At 41.8% G+C, this 18,590-nt stretch overlaps 2 protein-coding genes across 4 annotated transcripts in view; one reads left to right on the top strand and one right to left on the bottom strand.

Moving 5' to 3' along the window:
- The window catches only part of LOC127596699 (interleukin-17 receptor B), a 78,082-nt gene extending 70,791 nt beyond the window's left edge, over positions 1–7,291 (bottom strand). Inside the window, exons 1-10 of one of the 3 annotated variants that reach the window (XR_007961527.1) lie at positions 7,144–7,285; positions 7,031–7,055; positions 5,099–5,212; positions 4,752–4,855; positions 3,057–3,186; positions 2,073–2,105; positions 1,952–1,990; positions 1,722–1,808; positions 1,324–1,598; positions 98–934 (exon numbers count right to left, since the gene is read on the bottom strand). Coding sequence is in view for 2 of the 3 variants with exons in the window: in XM_052059508.1 (XP_051915468.1) it covers positions 518–934; positions 1,324–1,598; positions 1,722–1,808; positions 1,952–1,990; positions 2,073–2,105; positions 3,057–3,186; positions 4,752–4,855; positions 5,099–5,212; positions 7,031–7,055; positions 7,144–7,206 (1,287 nt within the window). In the remaining variant the exon portion in view is untranslated. Of the gene's footprint in view, positions 1–22; positions 935–1,323; positions 1,599–1,721; positions 1,809–1,951; positions 1,991–2,072; positions 2,106–3,056; positions 3,187–4,751; positions 4,856–5,098; positions 5,213–7,030; positions 7,056–7,143 lie in introns of those variants that run through there. The other 2 variants (XM_052059508.1, XM_052059509.1) reach the window with 2 other exon arrangements.
- On the top strand, positions 7,224–17,895 carry chdh (choline dehydrogenase). Its single transcript, XM_052059452.1, has 10 exons — positions 7,224–7,354; positions 8,964–9,413; positions 9,697–9,927; positions 10,810–10,976; positions 11,163–11,314; positions 12,300–12,429; positions 12,511–12,645; positions 13,916–14,058; positions 16,274–16,376; positions 16,448–17,895. The coding sequence occupies exons 2-10, from the start codon at positions 9,001–9,003 to the stop codon at positions 16,864–16,866; spliced, it is 1,893 nt and encodes a 630-aa protein (XP_051915412.1). The 5' UTR covers positions 7,224–7,354; positions 8,964–9,000; the 3' UTR covers positions 16,867–17,895.
- Positions 17,896–18,590: the final 695 nt, after the last annotated feature.

An 18,590-nucleotide genomic window follows, 5' to 3' on the forward strand; every position in this document is an offset into this window, starting at 1 on the left:
GAGTCCCTCCCCCGGAAAAAAAGACAGTTTCAACAAACTTTATTTGAAAAACAATAATACAAAAATACAAAAATAAAGGCGTATTTCTCGTAAACACGATGTCATGGATTTTTTTTAATCCTGTTTGTGGAATATTTCAAAATTCACTCTAGACATGGTTCTTACTGCACAGTACTTTATAGTATCACTTCTGGCATGTGATGCCTTTTTATTATTTATGTCTGCTACTGGTAGACACATATTGCAAGCTGCAAATTCCCAAAACATGCATGGTAGGTTAATTGAACACTGTAAACTGTACAGGGCTGTACTGTACAATGCTTTTATGTGTGCCAGTATGTGTTGAGTGTGTCAGTTCAGAGTGTATCGCGCCTTCTGTCCAAAGACAGCTGGGATGCGTTCCAGCATGCCGGCGACTCGTTTGCAGGTATCGGATGGATGGATTCTATACAGGTTCATCACGTGGATTATTAATATTAATCCATACATTCCATTAAATTTCTTCAAACGGAGGTGATTACACAATTGACCGTTGTGCTGCCTCTGTGGGAATCAATAAACAACGTCGACTTAGCTTTTCAACCGAGTCCCTTAATTTCACCATACTCTCACTCTCATCAATTACTCCAGGTCCAAAGACAAGAGTCGATCTCATTTTACTATCTTGTTTTTGAGTGTGCAGACTGCGACACAGTTTGTTCAGATCTTTCAGTAAACAAAAGAGCTTGCATGCACGCAGTTCTGGAGCCATGTCACCAGGTCTCTTCCCTTGCTGACCGCCCAATTGTAGCACCCAGAATTTAGCGAGCTCGTGAGCACTCTTAGCGTGGCTCGCCACCATGTTGAGGATCAGGGGGTAAAGATCGTGAGTTGCAGCTGGTATAGAGGTCGTCCCAGTGGAGGTGGAGATGGGGATGGGAGGAGGCCGGCTTGACTGTAATGAAAGTATAAATTATGTCAGATCATTCAATTATTGCAGGTGAAAGAATTTGACATTTGGTGGCCTCCATCATAGTTGCCATCATGTCTCAATAATCATGAAATGGATCATGTATATAAAATTTATAGGCACTGCCATGAAGTAACTATAATTACTGTGCGACCAAAGGCAGCTCACTGGACAACTGATTACCACATCTGCCTCACAGCTCAGAGGTTATGGGTTCAAAAATGTGCACAAATGGAAAAAAAATTATAAAGGAAATTAAGTAAATGTAAAGTACATTACAGAATGGCAGAGTAGATGGAACATTAGTCAGAAACAGGGGTTCACTTGCATCATATAATACTCTAGTCACCCTAAACATAAATCTTACATCTTACCGGTGGGCAGACGATGAGGACGTGCTGTGCAGCTTTGACTTGCTCCGCCAACCAACGCATGGGACCATCGTATGCGATTCTGCTCTGCTGCCATACGTCAATGGCAACACTGCAGCCTGCGTGCTTCTGCAGGAATTCTGCCAAGGCCATCACAGCCTTCTGGAAGGCTCCATTCTCAGGGGGGTACACCAAAAGCACATGGATGGGAACTTGGGTTGATGTCGGTAACCTTTTAAAGCCCATTGATATGGCCAGGTCTGTCCCATACCGTTTATCTATATCAAAATAAGTAAGTAATCACATAGTCAAAATGTGTAATATTTTATGCGGTGGTGTGTACATTATATTCTAGATCAGGACATTGCTATTAAATGTATGTTTTGAGAAATTCGACTTACAGATCATGTATCCAGACGCTAGGATCATCAAAACAGCCAGTCCGAGATAAACGTTCACCAATATGCTGGTGAAATTGTTTTTAGGATCTGCACCGGTGAAACAAACGCAAAAGCACTTTAATATAGTCATTCAGAAATATTAAAATATATTTTCAACATTAAAGCTGCTGTTCATATGCATAATTATGTTGTTTTAGATTTTGCTATTGCATAGAGTTTATTTGTCATACCTGCAGTGGGATTTCCTGTTGTGATATCAATGATCTCAGCTGTCGAGAAATGTATTTCCCATTAGTTCATGGCCGTCATTATGATTACGATTATTGTAATGTACACATGGTTTAACCTCACCTGTAGGAGACTGGGTTGACTTTGGTGCGAGACCTGGAAAAATAAAAAAAGGAATGATGAATTGCAATTGCTGAAACAAACATTTGTGCTGTGTTTACCACAAAGACAGGCAACAATATATCAATATATACATATATTTACCCAGCCGCATCAATGAATGTCCCTGCCACCAGTAAACCTACTAACCTCAAACTGTTTATTGGCTACCATGCCTTCATACTTTGCCCTTCATTTAGGAGGTGAAATAATGTCTTGCTGTTTGGTTGTTTGTCCTGGGTATATGCAAAAGTGCACAATTCATTTTATATTAAACGTTGAGGAGGTGTATGAAAAGGTGGGCAAAAATGTGCAAAAAAAAAGTTTTCCCCAGGTTTCCACATGGAAGTGGACCTCCTGCACTCGAATGCAACTGGCCCGAGTCCCATTTAATGTGATCCTCCATGATTCAGAGAGTAGCTTGCTAACCAGCAAAAGATGGACAAACAAATTAAATTCCATCTTTTTTTTCTATTTTTGTTCAAGAAAACCAATTTAAGCCGATTTTTAACCATCTCTCGTAAAGGTGCAATGCCATTCAAGGTCCAGAAATTTTAGAATGGAATGATTCACTTCATTTCGGTGAAATCCATTTCACGATTAAATTTTGTGTGTGTGTGTGTGTGTGACACATTGGTATAAAGTTGTATTCAATTCAATTCAAATTCAAACAATGAACGTAAATATCAACATTCTTCGTGGCGTAGTTGTATGCTGACTCATTGTCTTTTTATGATAATGAGTGCTGCACCAGCACTTGCAGGACAGTGCCATATCTCTGTCTTGTGTGTTTTTGTCTCTTGTTTGTGTCTTGTCAAATTCATTTTCAGGGGCATCATAACACACCCTTCACCGATGTGCTTCACACGCCACTCGTCTGCTCTCACAAAAACAAGTGCTACAGTTTTGTCGGTGATTGACAAATTGTTTTAATTAAAGTGTACTTACTGTATTTGGGTGGAGTAGTGACGAATTTTGCAAACTTAGAAGAAGGGCCGCTCCCCAGTGGTGGCAATGGAAGATTGGCCACCTCGATCGTGGCACCGTAGCGAGCTTGCAGTAAGTAGTGAAACCATTTCTAAATTTGACAGACAGAAAAGACGCTGACACTGTAACTTCCACATCTATTTTACAAGCAATCCTTGCTTAAATGCTCAGAACAAACAGTGCCATTCATTTATTTATTTTCTAAAATGATTCAAAGTGTTAGATGCATGCAATTGTCATCTTTATGAATGATGACCACCACATGTCTGGGGAGTTCAGAATCTGTCTTCCTGCACCTTGCGCTTGTTTTTTTTGCACCTGTAATGGGCAGCATTTTTCACAGCACCCGTTTTTTTAGCGGAGATGGCGGCACTGTTGGATAATCTGCGCTGGTACGGTTGGATGGATGGCTTGTGGAGTCGAGGATGCGAATGGAGAGTCGGCGCTGAGCGTGGACGCGTATTTGGAATTGAGAGTCGCCGCTTAGATTTGAAGCGGATTTACATTGGACAGGAGAAGTGAACCAATCGCTTTTTTCGTCAATGAACGCTACAGCTACTTGTTTGCTTTCAAACTTAGCTTGTAGCCAAAGTGTGCATATTTTGAGCATGTCTCTGATCCACTGATGAAAGGACACTTGGATTCTCTCCTCTTTCATCTGAAACCGCTTTAAACAACAAAGCCGATGCAGGAAGAGTGGGTACGTGCATGACTGTTCATGTTTTATGTTATATATTGTTTTATTGTTTGTTTTGTTATTTTATTTTAACTTTTTTTGTAAAGCGCTTTGATACAACTGCAGCTGTTGTGAAAGTGCTATCTATATATTGCGCGTCGTCCCGCACGCGGTCTGTCCTTCCGTCTGTCCCTTTTCAAAACGTACCTACTTCACCGCGCCGCTCAGGCAGTGGCTCACTACGATCGCGTGGGCATCTTAGCGAAAAAATGTTGTCTACCCACAAGCATTGCAATGAAATTGTTAGTTATTTAGTAGAGCTAAACATCTCTTTATTTTCGCGATAAGCAATGAAGATGAACAAAAAGTTGAACTAAGCAACAACATTTTTGTGGGCCGAAGGCCCACCTTAGCAGCCTTCCGCAGGAACTAGCTGATGAGCCGCCCGGAGGGCGGCGAACCACCACCTTACCAGCCTTCCGTAGGAACTAGCTGATGAGCCGCCCGGAGGGCGGCGAACCAGCTAGTACTGTATAAATAAAGAGGTATTGTATTGTATTGATCATATCGACCAAGATCAAATCAACCACCTGCGCCACAACTTAGATGTGCCCCAGGCTGGTCTCAAGTCAGATCCTTCTGCCTGTTTTCATTGGCAAAACTTGCCCAAAGGTAAGCAAATCTTCTGATGTTTTCATTTTGTTTTCTTGTGTTGTATCGTATTGCATTTATGTCCGATATGTGTAACTTTTGCCTTGATTGAAAATAATTGGATTTTATCTACAAACCTATCTAGAATTCAAAATGGAACTCATGGACAGATAAGCAACAACATAGCAGCCATATTTTGAAACACTTTTTCACACAATCAGCTTGCTGTAATGTACAAATCAACATAATAGCTCTCAAATGGTTTCGTTTTTTGGGATTTGATTCAGCATTTACATTCCACAATTTGAATCAATCTCTTACTGTAATACCTGCCGTATGCCAGTGAGGTTAAACTCGGCCAGAGGTGGAGAGTATTCACAGACGTAGATCGTCTTCCCTCTAATGCGTGTGCCAATCAGATATTTTACACTAGCTGCACAGAGACAAGAAATGACAGACATACATCAGAATTTCACAAAGTGATTGGTGGAAACAACTCCATTTTAGATAGTTTGGAGGAATTCTGAGTCATTGCAGGTTGAAGTTTAACTTCAAATATAAGACTTCACTTTAAATGGAGCCACAATTCCCGAGCCTTCATACTATGCTATCAGTGACTTCAACCCTCATTTTAAAGGAATATTTTTCAGTCCAAAAGCAACCCAGTGAGTCTTACCATCAATGTTGATTGCCCAGCTTACATTTACCATGTCTATTCCTGACAGGTTTACCAGCTCAAACTTCAAGTCTGCGAGCTGAGATGGACTCTTGTCACTCGAAGGCGGCAACTCTGGAGAAAAAGATTTTTTTTAATGTGTCAATAATAACTGTCACATGTTCTCAAAACTAGACCGTTTTAAAATGTAAAAGAATGTATTTCAAAATGTCATTCAAAGGACGTAATTTTAGATGTGTGCATTTTTACATTTTTACATCTGCCTACAAATTATTATGACTTCAAGATGGCGCCGCGAGAGTGGCTGCCTTTACAGCAGCTCCTATACTTTTTGTTCTTCTACTTTCTTCCTTTCATAACTTTGCCGCTGTTTTGTTGTGGTAATTATTATTTTAAACACAACATCAGTCCTTATGTTATGCAACTATATCAAACAACCTAGTGGATTGTGACTGAATAATTTGTATTCGACCTATTGGCCAATCTTATGACTAATACCTGAATAAGAATGCCTAGCAACATGTGGCTGTGCAAATAGTTGACATAACCAGAAAAAGAAAACGAGCAGCTACGTGACTGTTATCTAATGAAAATGTTATTTCACTGTTGAAGTCATGTAACGTGCGTCCATGTAAAATGTTTGCAATGTGTGTGTGTGTGTGTTATTATCTTCTAATTAAAACATTGGAAGTAATTATGATCAATGTTAAGACAAAGAAGATGTATTCAAAGTGTTGACATTACATAAATATTTTAGAAACAGTCAAATAAAGGCACACACCCACATGAGAGGCTGGCATGGACATAATTTAGGGTTTCCTTTCACACACTTCTGAAGAGCTCTCATGTAAACTGAGATCCTCACACGCGAAATGCTGAAATGCTTGAACACATTCTATTCAAAATGTCTCATGACTGAAATCTTATATGATATGCTGAAATGCTCTTATCTGGTATACTGATGTAAATGTTTCAGTCGTGTTTGTTAGAACGTTTCAACATATTAAGAATATTGATTGGCAAAACATGAGCTCTCGGGCTTTTCTCGGGTGAAAAAAACGGACAGCAGCTACTTGGCGGAACATTAAATATTAATGGTGCACTGATGAGAATAACAAACAGATTTGGACAAGCAAGATATTCCCTCCATATCGACCCACCAAAATTCCCCCAGTGTGGGACAAATAAAGGTTTTCTTATCTTTTCTTATCATCTGTCAAAACAAATCACTGATGCACGTCGTCAGCTGAGTACATGTGTGAACATGTTATGCATCTTCTCAAAGCCGAGTTTCTGGAGATTTGAATGGTGCCCAACATTTTACAATTGTCAAATTTGAACTGGAACTTGGGGAGACCTCAATCTTTGATCCTGTATTGGTTTGAAGTCCTAATCAACATTCCAAATTCGTTTTCAAGGCAGATTTTGTGGAAAGAAATTAGATGAACATAAGATTAGCCTTTTTTCTGTTTTCAAACATCCATTGTTCAGTGACTGGAGCACTTCCACAGATTCTGACTGGGAGAAATATTCAAAATGATAACATTTTGAATACAATACAATACATGCTGATTTATATAGTGCTTTCACAACAGCAGAATATTTCAAAAAGAGACCAAAACTATATTGATACTCCAAATGGTTCAAGAACAGCTACAAATTTACTTTGGGTGCACCTTTTTTCAGGCGTTTTTTGGCGAAGTTGCCCTCAGTGTAAGGGGTTTTAAGAAAATAAGGCAGAAACCTTTTTTTTCACTGTGACAAATCATCAAAATTGTAATTTAGTGTAACTTACAGTTAAACATTCATCATTCAGTTCAACGGTACTCTTTTTTTTCACATGTACTTTTACTGAAGTACAGAGCTAGGCACTTTTGCCACCTCTGCCCTCTGTATAAGCCTACATACAAGAAAAAAATAAAACATACATACTATTATTTTTCCGACACGTCACGTTCTGTAAAGTCAAAATACAACATGTCTCATTATTGTGACAGAACTTCAATGAACCTGTCATAGAGCTAACACACATCAAGGCAACTTACAATGTCGTGTGACGTCACCAGATCCGCAAGGTACAAGCAGAGAAAAAGTTGAAGCCTCGACATGGCCAAAATTGTGTACAAAACACACGCGCACACGCAGAAGTCAGATGTTTGCTTTTAAGAATGGCGAGAAAACGCAGTCTGACCGATTCCGTTCAAGGCTCCGCCCACTCGAGCCGCTCTGGCATGTGCTCCGCTCGCCTTTCGAACGGTAAACTGGCTTTTTATTTCTGCACCTACAGTACTTGTACTCGCGTTTGATTACTGTACCGTCTGTTTATTATGCATGCCACTGACGTCATTTTACCTTGTGGGGTTGAGGCGCTCCGGATAGTCCACTGGATCTATTTTGATTTCTGCTTGAAAGCCTTTGGGTTTCAAACAAAAAAAAAGTAAACAACTTTTGTGATTCTTTGATTATGTAAAGCCTATTTCGCATGTTTTTGAATGCTTGTTGAGGTTTGTTTATTTCAAAGTGTATTTCTTAAGTGCTAAGTGGGTCCGCCAATAAGAAACACTTCATGGACCCATACACTGATAAGAAAAATGTTGCGAAATTGTTGATTCTCTGTGTAAACTTTACTTAACCATTGCTATGGTGATCTGTTTTTTTCCCCCTTTCCTTTTATTTTGTGTGTTTTCAACGTTCGTGTTCATAAATAGACTTGACATTTGAGGCCACTGGCTGAATTGAATTTCATATTGTAAACCGGTTATGTGATATATGGCCCACATGTGCCACCGTCGATATACATTTGGGAATATCATTCACCCACCCGTAAAAGATTAAGACAGGTTGTTGTCACTTTTGATGTAAGAACTAGCACAGCAGAGGATATTATAAAGTCCTGTTTGGATCCAAACAAAAGCAGACCTAGTTAAACATTTCTTACCAGTGAAATTAATAAGTGACCATCTCGGTCAGGAACTTAATAAGTGCACATTCCAAATGTAATAATGTCTTGCTGAAACATAAATAGCAGTGTCTAAAGTTTCAAATGGGGCAGCCTGGTATGGCGAGCACATCTGTATGAGTGTTGAACAGTTCTGGTTTTGAATCTTTTGCATGTCCTTCGTGTGCTTGTGTGGTTTTCATTGGGTACTCTGGCTTCCTGGTATTTCTTTATTTATTTGTTTATTTTGCACATGGAATTGAGTTTCTTATTCATTGTTGTTGGGTTTCAACTTTTTTTTCCACTCATTCAGTTTCATTGAAAAGTACCACCTCCACAAACCATGAGATATTAGCCTTTAAAGAGGTGGCAATATTGATATTGTATCACAAGAAATGGTAATGCCATACTTTGGCCATATTGTTAGTTTATCCAAATCTGACTATTTAATTTAAGGTATGTCTACATGTGTCCTCGCATGTAGTGATTGTCAAACTATAAACCAAGTGCAGATCAAAAAATAGTTAGCTCTTCAAATCAAAATCAGAATCATCGTTATTGGCCAAGTATGTAGAAGACCCAAGGAATTTGTTGTCTGGTAGTAAAGACTTCATCACTATTATTGCAATAACACACCGTGCTAACCAGTTGTTGGCATCTGTTGACTTTTTTTTCAAATAACTTGTAATCTAAGATGAGTTACTTTGAAAACCAAGCCATCAACTTAACTAAATTACATATAAAGTCAAATAAGCAGTTAAGCAAGTTAGTTGCTTTTCCAAGGTAAATGTGGCAACACTGACTGTAACGTTTTGCAATGTTTGAACATTTAATTCAGTGATTCTTTCACATACCACTAGAGGGAGCCTAATGGTACCCCACTTTGAGAATCACTGTTCTAATGTTCGCGCTTGTTTCCACTGACAGCTGACCGTTACACGGAAAGAACCCAACCAGAAGCAGCATGTTGTCTTTGGCCATGCCTGGCATAGCCGGAGCCAAACAACTTGTGAGTGGGAGATGTTCAGCATACAGCAGGAGCTTCTTCACCCGTTTGCCAGACTGTCAGTTTGTTCCGAGAACCTGCCGCCTCGGTGCTGTCTCCCACCATTGCAGATGCATCAGTACCACAGATCCTCGTCGGACTCCAGCGTCACCATCTTCAGCGTCGTCTTCAGCCCATCAGAAATCCTACAGTTTCGTTATCATTGGGGCGGGATCAGCAGGCTGCGTTCTCGCCAATCGTCTCACAGAGGATGCCCAGGAGTCAGCCTTGTTGTTGGAAGCCGGACCAAAAGACATGTTGCTCGGCAGCGTACGTCTGTCGTGGAAGATCCACATGCCAGCTGCACTGACCTACAACCTTTGTGACGACAAGTACGGTAGTCAGTTAATTTGGGACCCTTCACAGCTTCTGACCAATACTCAAAAAGAAATTGCAAACCACAGCAGTAGGAATTAGACGTGTTTTGCTGAATTACAAATATCTGTTATCCAGACATGAAATAATGTATGATATAAATGAAATACTGCATAAAGTAGTTCTTTTTCCATATCAGATACAATGTGAATACAGTGCCCATTTTTTAAATTTATCGATGAATATTTTCTGATATTTCCCGCCATCTGAACTACGGCGTCGCCCTTCTTTCTCCGACAGGTACAACTGGTACTACCACACCTTGCCTCAGGCCCACATGGACAACCGGGTCATGTACTGGCCGAGGGGGCGAGTCTGGGGCGGTTCGTCTTCGCTCAACGCCATGGTGTACATCCGTGGGCACGCTGAAGACTACAACCGCTGGCAGAGGGAAGGAGCCGAGGGCTGGGATTACAACCACTGCCTGCCTTACTTCAGGAAAGCGCAGTGCCACGAACAGGGAGGCAACAGGTTTGCAACAACAACAAAAATTGCTTTGTGTCCTTGTGGTCATATGAACTTCTTCCAGTTTTAAACGATAATCAAGACTAAAACATTCAATTATCTTAATCAACTATGCAGAAAATGAATTGATTGTCGGATCTTCTATTTAAACATGGTTGGAAGGGAAAATGTCTCTCTGAATGTGTGGTTCCCATGCCGGTGTCATAATCGGTAGAACAATGCTGCCTGTGGAGTGGTTGAATAGCTAAGATGTCACCTTTGACTGCCTCAACCCAACCTTGGATCATATTTATCTGGGTGTCATTAAAATGGCCAATAGGGTAGTAATACTGATAAGCCACAAACGTACAAAAGATGAGCGGCCCGGTGGACACGTGGTTAGCGTTTTGACCTCACAGTGCAGAGGTACCGGGTTCGATTCCGGCTCCGGCCTTCCTGTGTGGAGTTTGCATGTTCTCCCCGTGACTATGTGGGTTTTCTCCGGGTAGTCGGGCTTCATTCTAAAAACATGCGTGGCAGGCTGATCGAACAATCTAAATTGCTCCTTGGTGCGAGTCTGCTCTGCGATTGGCTGGCAACCGGTTCAGGGTGTCCCCCGCCAGCTAGTAGTAGTAGTAGTAGTAGACAGCTAGTATAGGCTCCAGCACAGCCCGTGACCCTTGTGAGGATAAAGCGGATCAGTACCGTAAATTGATGCATGGATGGCTGGATGTACAAAAGATACATAGAGCCATAAAGCCATATGAACTTTCTGACAGCTAAATAATATTGATCAACAACAGCAATGCAAGCATTGGCTGTCTTGGCCATTCCGCATTGCAAAATGTAACTGCAGTCAAAAATGGACTCAATTCAGATTCGTGAATCACTTCAATGCGTTCTCCGCAGGTACCGTGGAGGTAGTGGCCCACTACACGTGTCCCGGGGGAAGACTAACCATCCTCTTCACAAGGCTTTTATTGAGGCAGGGCAACAGGCGGGATACCCCTTCACTGAAGACATGAATGGATATCAACAAGAAGGCTTGGGCTGGATGGACATGACCATTTTTAAAGGTAAAGAAGAACTACTACAACTTGAAGATCTTTACATTGGATTCATAGTCCGCCACGACCGCACCAATATGTATCCATGTGTTTTGATTAGTAATTCAGGGATAACATTGTTACTGCCATTAGTTTTGCCCGATCCCCTCATAGGTTTAACGTTGTTATGCTTTAATTTCGTACAACAATTTGCAGGAAAGAGGTGGAGCACAGCCAGTGCCTACCTGAGACCAGTTTTGGATCGACCCAACCTAAAGACAGAGGTGCGCTGCCTGGCCACCAAGATCCTGTTTGATGGCCACCGAGCTGTGGGTGTGGAGTATGTGCAGAGAGGAGAGACAAGACGGGTCAGAGAACATTGAAGTTCAATTTATCTGCGATAGTGCATTAGGATAGTATTCACTCCATTTCACTTTCATTTTGTCATGGTGCAGTCTTACGTATATAATTGCAATGGAATAATTAACCAATGAAGCTACACACCATATAATGGTATATATAGTATAGTATAATAGATATTGTTCTTGGTTCTTAGTTCTTGGTACCATAGAAGTACCAAGAACTAAACTGAGGCTCAGAGGGGATCGAGCCTTTTCTGTTGCTGGTCCCTCTCTCTGGAATGACCTCCCACTGAACATTCGGCAAGCCTCCTCGCTGCCCATCTTTAAAGCCCTCCTCAAAACTCACTTGTATTCTTTGTCGTTCGACTCAGCATGATTTTACTGTTTGGTGCTTTCTACCGCCTTTATTACCATTTCGTCTTACTGTTTATTGTGTATGTTAAATCGCTCCATGTACAGCACTTTGTATGCAGCGATGGCTGTTTGAAAGTGCTCTATAAATACTGTTGACTTGACTTGACTTGACATATGAAAAATAACATAAGCTTGCATTTTTTTTCAAGCATAATAAAAATCATGAGTATGTACAGTAAATTTTCCATATTTGGCAATAAGTATTTAACAAAACAATGCCCGGGCCTCCAGCATGGTGGTGTGTGATGTGTTCCTCCCTCCTGCCTGCTTTTTGGGGTCTACCAGCCACCTCGCAACAGGATAATTTCAACCAAAGTCATGTACATGTCATTATATTCTTCGTAAAACTGCCAGAATCTATTCGGACATTTGGATTTTTATTAAAATTTCATATTGTAAATACAGTATGTGTACTGTGAATAGAATTGTAGGGGGAGAAATTAATCAATCTTTTATGATGATTTTAAAACAAAATGTGGGAAAAGGGAAGCGCTGTGAATACTTTCTAGTTGCACTGTCGATGCACCTAACTTGAATCAGTTCACAAATTCACAAATCAACTGCTGTTACTATGCAGGCGTTTGCAGACAAAGAGGTCATCCTGAGCGGCGGCGCCATCAACTCGCCGCAACTTCTCATGCTGTCTGGTGTGGGAAATGCCGATGACCTCAAGCAACATGGCATTCCTGTGGTCCAACACTTACCAGGTGAAATTCCCGACTGAAAGGAGATGAGCTCGGTCAAGATTAGATCTTGACATTTAGAATGTTTTGGGGGTTTTTTTTCAGGTGTGGGCAACAACCTCCAAGATCATTTGGAGTTGTATGTCCAGCAGAAGTGCACTCAGCCCATCACGCTGTACAAAGCCCAGAAACCTTTCCACATGGTCAAAATTGGGCTGGAGTGGCTCTCCGTGTTCACTGGTAATGCTCTCAAGTGCAGAATTCGCTATCTCAATTTTCGCACTATTAGGCGCACCTAAAAGCATTCGATTTTCTCAAAAGCCGACAGTGTGCCTCATACTTCGATTCGCCTTATATATGGATAATTTGTTCTGTAAAGCGCTTTCTTGCAGCTGCAGCAGTTGTGAAGGATCTCTATAAATCAAGTTGTATTGTATTGTATTGTCTTTAGCATAGCTACATCTAGTGGATACATAATGCAAACACAGCCATTATTGCATCTATACGCCTCATAATGTGGTGCACCCTATATATGGAACAGTTTTAAAACACGGCATTAATTTAAAGTGCACCTTATACTCCGAATCGCCTTATAGTGCGGAATATACGGTAGGCATACACCGGTCAAATTCTGAGCTTGTGATTATTTATTGGTTGAACGGGTTGCTTTTCATTTTTATTTTTATGACAATGGAACCTCGGTTTGCGAACGACCCAATTTAGGAGAATAAATATTACTTCAAGCTACAGATTATTTTTGTAGCAGTCCTGGCATGGCCGCGGAAGCCTCTGAACTTTGCGCCTTTTATCACACCGCATAAACTTTATTGGCGCTGTGCTTCAGGTATCATGCTCAAAAACAAAAGATGTAGTATTGTGGTGGCAGTTTCAAACATCTCACCGGTCATGCCTTCTGTCTCTGAATGGTTGTTTTTCCTATGACGTGGTGGTTTCTTAAAAATATACAGGTAGTTATATAGAATGTTCGTGATTATTACAATTTACTACAATTCCTTTGAATCGAGAACACTGTCTTTCATCAGGGATATGATTATTATGTTTCAAAACGAAAACCGTTCTTAAAAACAAAATGTCTGTGAAAGCAAATGAAATTGAATTTGACTTAAATGTGGCCACATTGTAATATTTACTATTTTCATGCAATATATTTCTACACTTTAAAACAATTCAAAAACAATCATTATATATAAAGTCGGAACTCATCCAAAATTAAAACCACTTGTCGCATTTGACTTTGAATCTTTTCAAACAAACGTGTTTGTTTTTCATTGCTTTACTTACTTTATTTTTGTGAGAATTGTGAGCAATATTTCCCTCGAAATTTTGATTGAATTTGTCTGTGTTTTATGGTCCATGTTTAATTTGCTGCAATCACTACTTAACTGTTATCGTACTAGGGAGTACTTGGAAAAAGTTCCCAAATCTGGCAATGACACCCTTCATTGTTCTCTCTCTCTCTCTCTCTCTCCTTTTGTCATGTGTCTCCAAGGTTACGGAGCAACAGCACACCTGGAGAGCGGAGGCTTTATTCGCAGTCGGCCACAGGTCCAACATCCTGACATACAGTTTCACTTCCTGCCCTCACAGGTCATTGACCATGGGCGGGTTGCTTCAAAGGTGGAAGCTTATCAGGTTAGTGTGCTGTGGCTAGATTTTGGTTTTCGATGGTGGTGGAAAGTCTGTTTATGTTCTTGGAAATTGAAGTGTGCGTGGATGATTGTTCAGATAACACTCACCGAAGCAGAAAGAGAGCAATGAAACTCACGTGTCACTCAGAGAGAAAATAAAAATTATTGCTCCCCCCCCCCCCCATGGTAAAAAAACAACAGCAGTGTCCCAAGAAATTTCCAGAGAAGTTGATGGATCAGATCATAGGTAGCCAATAAAGGGAGGCCAGAGTAGGAGTTATGTGCTCCATCTTACGAGTAATAATAATAATACTACAATACTACATACTCAAAGACACTTTACAAGAGCTTAAAACACTGCAAATGGGGTTGTCACAAAAATGTGCACTTAAAACAAGCATACGTCATTTACAAAGTACCAGCCAAGAGGCGAAGAGCAACATTCTGGACCAGCTGGAGAGGCTTAGTGCAGGATTGACTCACTCCAAAGTGCATTGCAGTAATTGATCAGGGATGTGATGAAGGCATGAATTGCTGTCTCAAGCTGCTCATAAGAAAGGAGAGGTTTTACTTTAGCCAGCTGCCTAAGATGAAAGTTGCATTGAACAATAGGACCAATTTGCCGGTTTTTGAGACTGTTGACTTCGGACATAGGTGTCAAAGTCAGGTCCTGGAGGGCCGCTGTCCTGCATGTTTTCCAAGCCTCCCTGTTGCAACACACCTGATTCAAATGAACAAGTTCAATGTCAGGCTTCCGCAGAGCTTGCTGATGATCTGATCATTCGAATCGGGTGTGTTGCAACAGGAAGACTTGGAAAACATGCAGGACAGCGGCCCTCCGGGACCTGAGTTAGACACCCCTGACTTAAGATAAGGAGACAGGGGGCCCAAGTCTACAGGATGGGATGTACAATGGCCACTGGGACCAAATAGTACCATTTCTGTCTTCTTTTCATTGAAATTCAAGACATTTTGTGCCATCCATGTTTTGGTTTCCTCCAGGCAAGATCCTATTATTTGTTGTCAAATCTATAAATGACCTCGCTCCACCTGAGCTCTCTGAGCTCCTGCGCCCCTACACACCTGCCCGGCACCTCAGGTCTGCGGACCAAACTTTATTAGAAGTACCAAGAATGAAATGGAGTCTCAGAGGGGATTGAGTCTTTTCCTTTGCTGTTCCCTCTTTCAGGAATGACCTCGCTCTGAATATTGGGCAAGGCCCCTTGCTGCCCATCTTTAAAATCCGCCTCAAAACTCACTTGTATTCTTTGGTGTTTGACTCAGCATGACTCGGATTGGATATTAGTTTTACTGCCTGGTGCCTTCTACCAATTTTGTTACTGATGCATCAAATCACGAAATAATGTCACATCGGGTGTGCTCCTAAATGACTCAAACTGGCAGAGGGAGGGGGAATGGAGCAGATGTGGGAAAAACCCAGGACTCTAAGTTAACAAAAGAAAATAATGAGTACCGGTACATTTCCACTAAGTGTGGCATTCACTTTTGTTGCCAGCCAGAGGCACTGATGAGATTTAGGAACTGCGGGACAAGGACCAACTTTATTGGTAGTTTTTCCTGAGGCAATGAGGTACAAAACAAAGCCAAAGAGAGTGTTTATTATTTTATTTTTTTCAGACAGATCATTGATTTCATGCACAACTGTCAAGGCAGACTGACAGTTTTAATAAATATGACAACAAAATAAAAATTATTATTATTATTATTATTGTTGCAGCCCAGTGGTCCAGTGGTTAGCGCGTCGACCTCACAGTGCAGAGGTACCGGGTTCAATTCCAACTCCGGCCTCCCTGTGTGCGGTTTGCATGTTGTCCCCGGGCCTGCGTGGGTTTTCTCCGGGTAGTCTAGTTGAACACTCTAAATTGTCCCTAAGTGTGAGTGTGAACGTGGATGGTTGTTCGTCTCTGCGTGTCGTATGATTCGCTGGCAACTGGTTCCGGGTGTCCCCCGCCTACTGCCCGAAGATAGCTGGGATTGTCTCCAAAACCCCCCGCAACCCTTGTGAGGTGAAGCGGATTGGAAAATGGATGGATGGATTATTGTTGCAACCTCCCTCCTTAACCCTTTCATGCACTGTTGTAACCGCTGTGCGTGAAAGTGTTCAGGGTGTAATGTTTAATTGGCATTAAGATAATGACACTTTTCCTGTAGGGGCTCCCCAGGCCCTCAAATTCTGAGTACCTTGTCTAATGTCGTAGGTTCATGTGGGACCAATGAGAAGCACGAGCGTTGGCTGGATGAAGCTGAAGAGCAGCAGCCCTCAGGACCATCCGATTCTACAGCCTAACTATCTTTCCACAGGTACGTAGTCATCACTGAGGCACCACAAGAAACCGTTTTTGATTCCCATCACCACCATTGTCTCCTCTCAGATGTCGATGTTTTGGAGTTCAGAGAATGTGTCAAACTCTCCCGTGAGATTTTTGCCCAAAAGGCATTCGACCCGTTCCGGGGGGCAGAAGTCCAGCCCGGTCCTCAGATCCAGTCCGACGCCGACATCGATGCCTTTGTGCGACGCAAGGCTGACAGTGCATATCACCCGTCATGCACGTGCAAGATGGGTTCGCCCTCCGACCCGATGGCGGTTGTCGACTCCGAGACCCGCGTATTTGGTGTTGAGGGCCTCCGTGTGGTCGACGCATCCATCATGCCGAGCATCGTTAGCGGCAACTTAAACGCTCCCACCATCATGATCGCAGAGAAGGCCGCCGACCTCATTAGAGGTCTCCCGCCGCTCGTTGACCCGCAAGTTCCAGTGTACCGACCGCCGACGCTAGACACTCAAAGATAAGGTCAGAACAAGGTCCCTATGGTAACTAAACGGCCTTTTTGAAGTAAATGCCACTTGAGCAGAAGAAACCTTTTACATCATACTCTCTGGGACTGAGCCATACCATATTGATTCTAATTAGAATCCCACTAATTGAATCAGAATCAAATCGTTCCACTTTAAATTGAATGAACCGTCGAATCATATCACACCTCGTAAATCGAGATATGTATTGAATCGCCTTTAATTGGAGAGATACGAGTTATAACTAGTAACTAAAAAAAGGTTACAAAGTCAGTCACAGACCTCATGCAGGCAACCATTCAGCCTTTGATGCTAAGCCTGAATCGAGAGGTCCACATCACCAATTTGTGTCAAAATAGCAATTGTCCGTTGCTTCACACCATTATTTTCCTTTTCCATCGTCCCGGTTCCATACCCCAAACCAGCCTGGTTCCGCCCGATGTGGTTGCTATTCCCAGACACTTTTTTTGAGGCTGGGTGGTAACAATGGCACCATTTTCCAGAACATGTTCATGTTCCAACCTCGGTCGAGAATGCAAGTCGAGGATGTCACTGTCATCTGATTGGCTGACAGATGTTGGCGTTTCTATGAGTGATGCAGCAGAAACTGCGCTTGTCCATTTCCTGGTTTTAAGTGAGCAAGACACAGCCGCCTGCCAGGCGCCAAGTCAGGACTACAGTATAAATAGTTAACACGCGCTTTACAACAATACAGAACCATATTTACAATTTCTTATGTACCGGTGAATGTAATAGCAAAGCCTGTGATAAAAATGTACACAAATTGGTTTGGGGTTGAAACCTTAGCATAGGATCCTCCCGTGTGGAATTTGCATGTGCGTACTTCTCGTGCTTGTGTGGTTTAAAATTTTAAGTTTCTAAATTATCCACTGCTATGAGTATGTTTTTTTTTTTAATCTACCGCTATATGTGCCTTTGATTGCCCAAAAGTCAGCTTTGAGTGTCTTCATCTTACGCATGACTCTCAGGTGGACAAATGAAAATAAATACATGGATTGAAATGTCTCCATCCTCAGGTGCGGTGGACTTTATTTCCGCTAAATTGAGCTGTCTAATGAAAAACAATCTATTTTTGCCAATGCTGTATTGAACACATAACTGTCAACTGACAACCCCATTTGCAAGATATTTTCATCTCTGCTTCATGAATCAGGTCACATCACCGAGCTTTGTTTTATCTGAAGAGATCTCAAGTGAACAGTCATCCTCCTTGCTGAGAACGTGATGTGAGTCACTTTGATCACCACAGAAAATTGCTCCGAGTGTGAACATTGGCACAGACCAGATTCGAGTGGAAAATCATATGAATGAGTGTTAACATTAGGGGTGTTCACACGGCAAGATTTGGTCCGGTGCTACGCCGGGGCTGCCCCATTGGCAAAGACCAGAAAGGAGTGGAAAATCATATGAATACCCAGAAGAAGAAAGAAACCTTCGTGCGGTTGCTGGTTCCAATCACACCTGTTTCAAATAGGACACTGGCTCATTACGGCTTCCAAACCACAGTCATTTTCTGGACATTGAATTACATCAACCACTTTGTTGATTGGCATATTAGTGTTGTAGTTTCTTGCGCGCGCGTGTGTGTGTGTGCGCGCTGATCTGTCTTTCTGGTATGCTGCGGCTGTCATTGGCTGTGGCGTCAAATGACTCACTATTGCTTTTGTTGCAGACGAGTCTGGTCACGGTTTGCTTCATGC

This window comes from Hippocampus zosterae, chromosome 2, assembly GCF_025434085.1.
Source record: "Hippocampus zosterae strain Florida chromosome 2, ASM2543408v3, whole genome shotgun sequence".
Taxonomy (NCBI): domain Eukaryota; kingdom Metazoa; phylum Chordata; class Actinopteri; order Syngnathiformes; family Syngnathidae; genus Hippocampus; species Hippocampus zosterae.

Coding starts and splice junctions, on each gene's coding strand:
- chdh (XM_052059452.1), top strand. CDS start 9,001: ATGTTGTCTTTGGCCATGCCTGGCATAGCCGGAGCCAAACAACTTGTG. Junction 11,315..12,299: donor AGAGAGGAGAGACAAGACGG/GTCAGAGAACAT, acceptor GTTACTATGCAG/GCGTTTGCAGACAAAGAGGT. Junction 14,059..16,273: donor CAAAGGTGGAAGCTTATCAG/GTTAGTGTGCTG, acceptor CTAATGTCGTAG/GTTCATGTGGGACCAATGAG.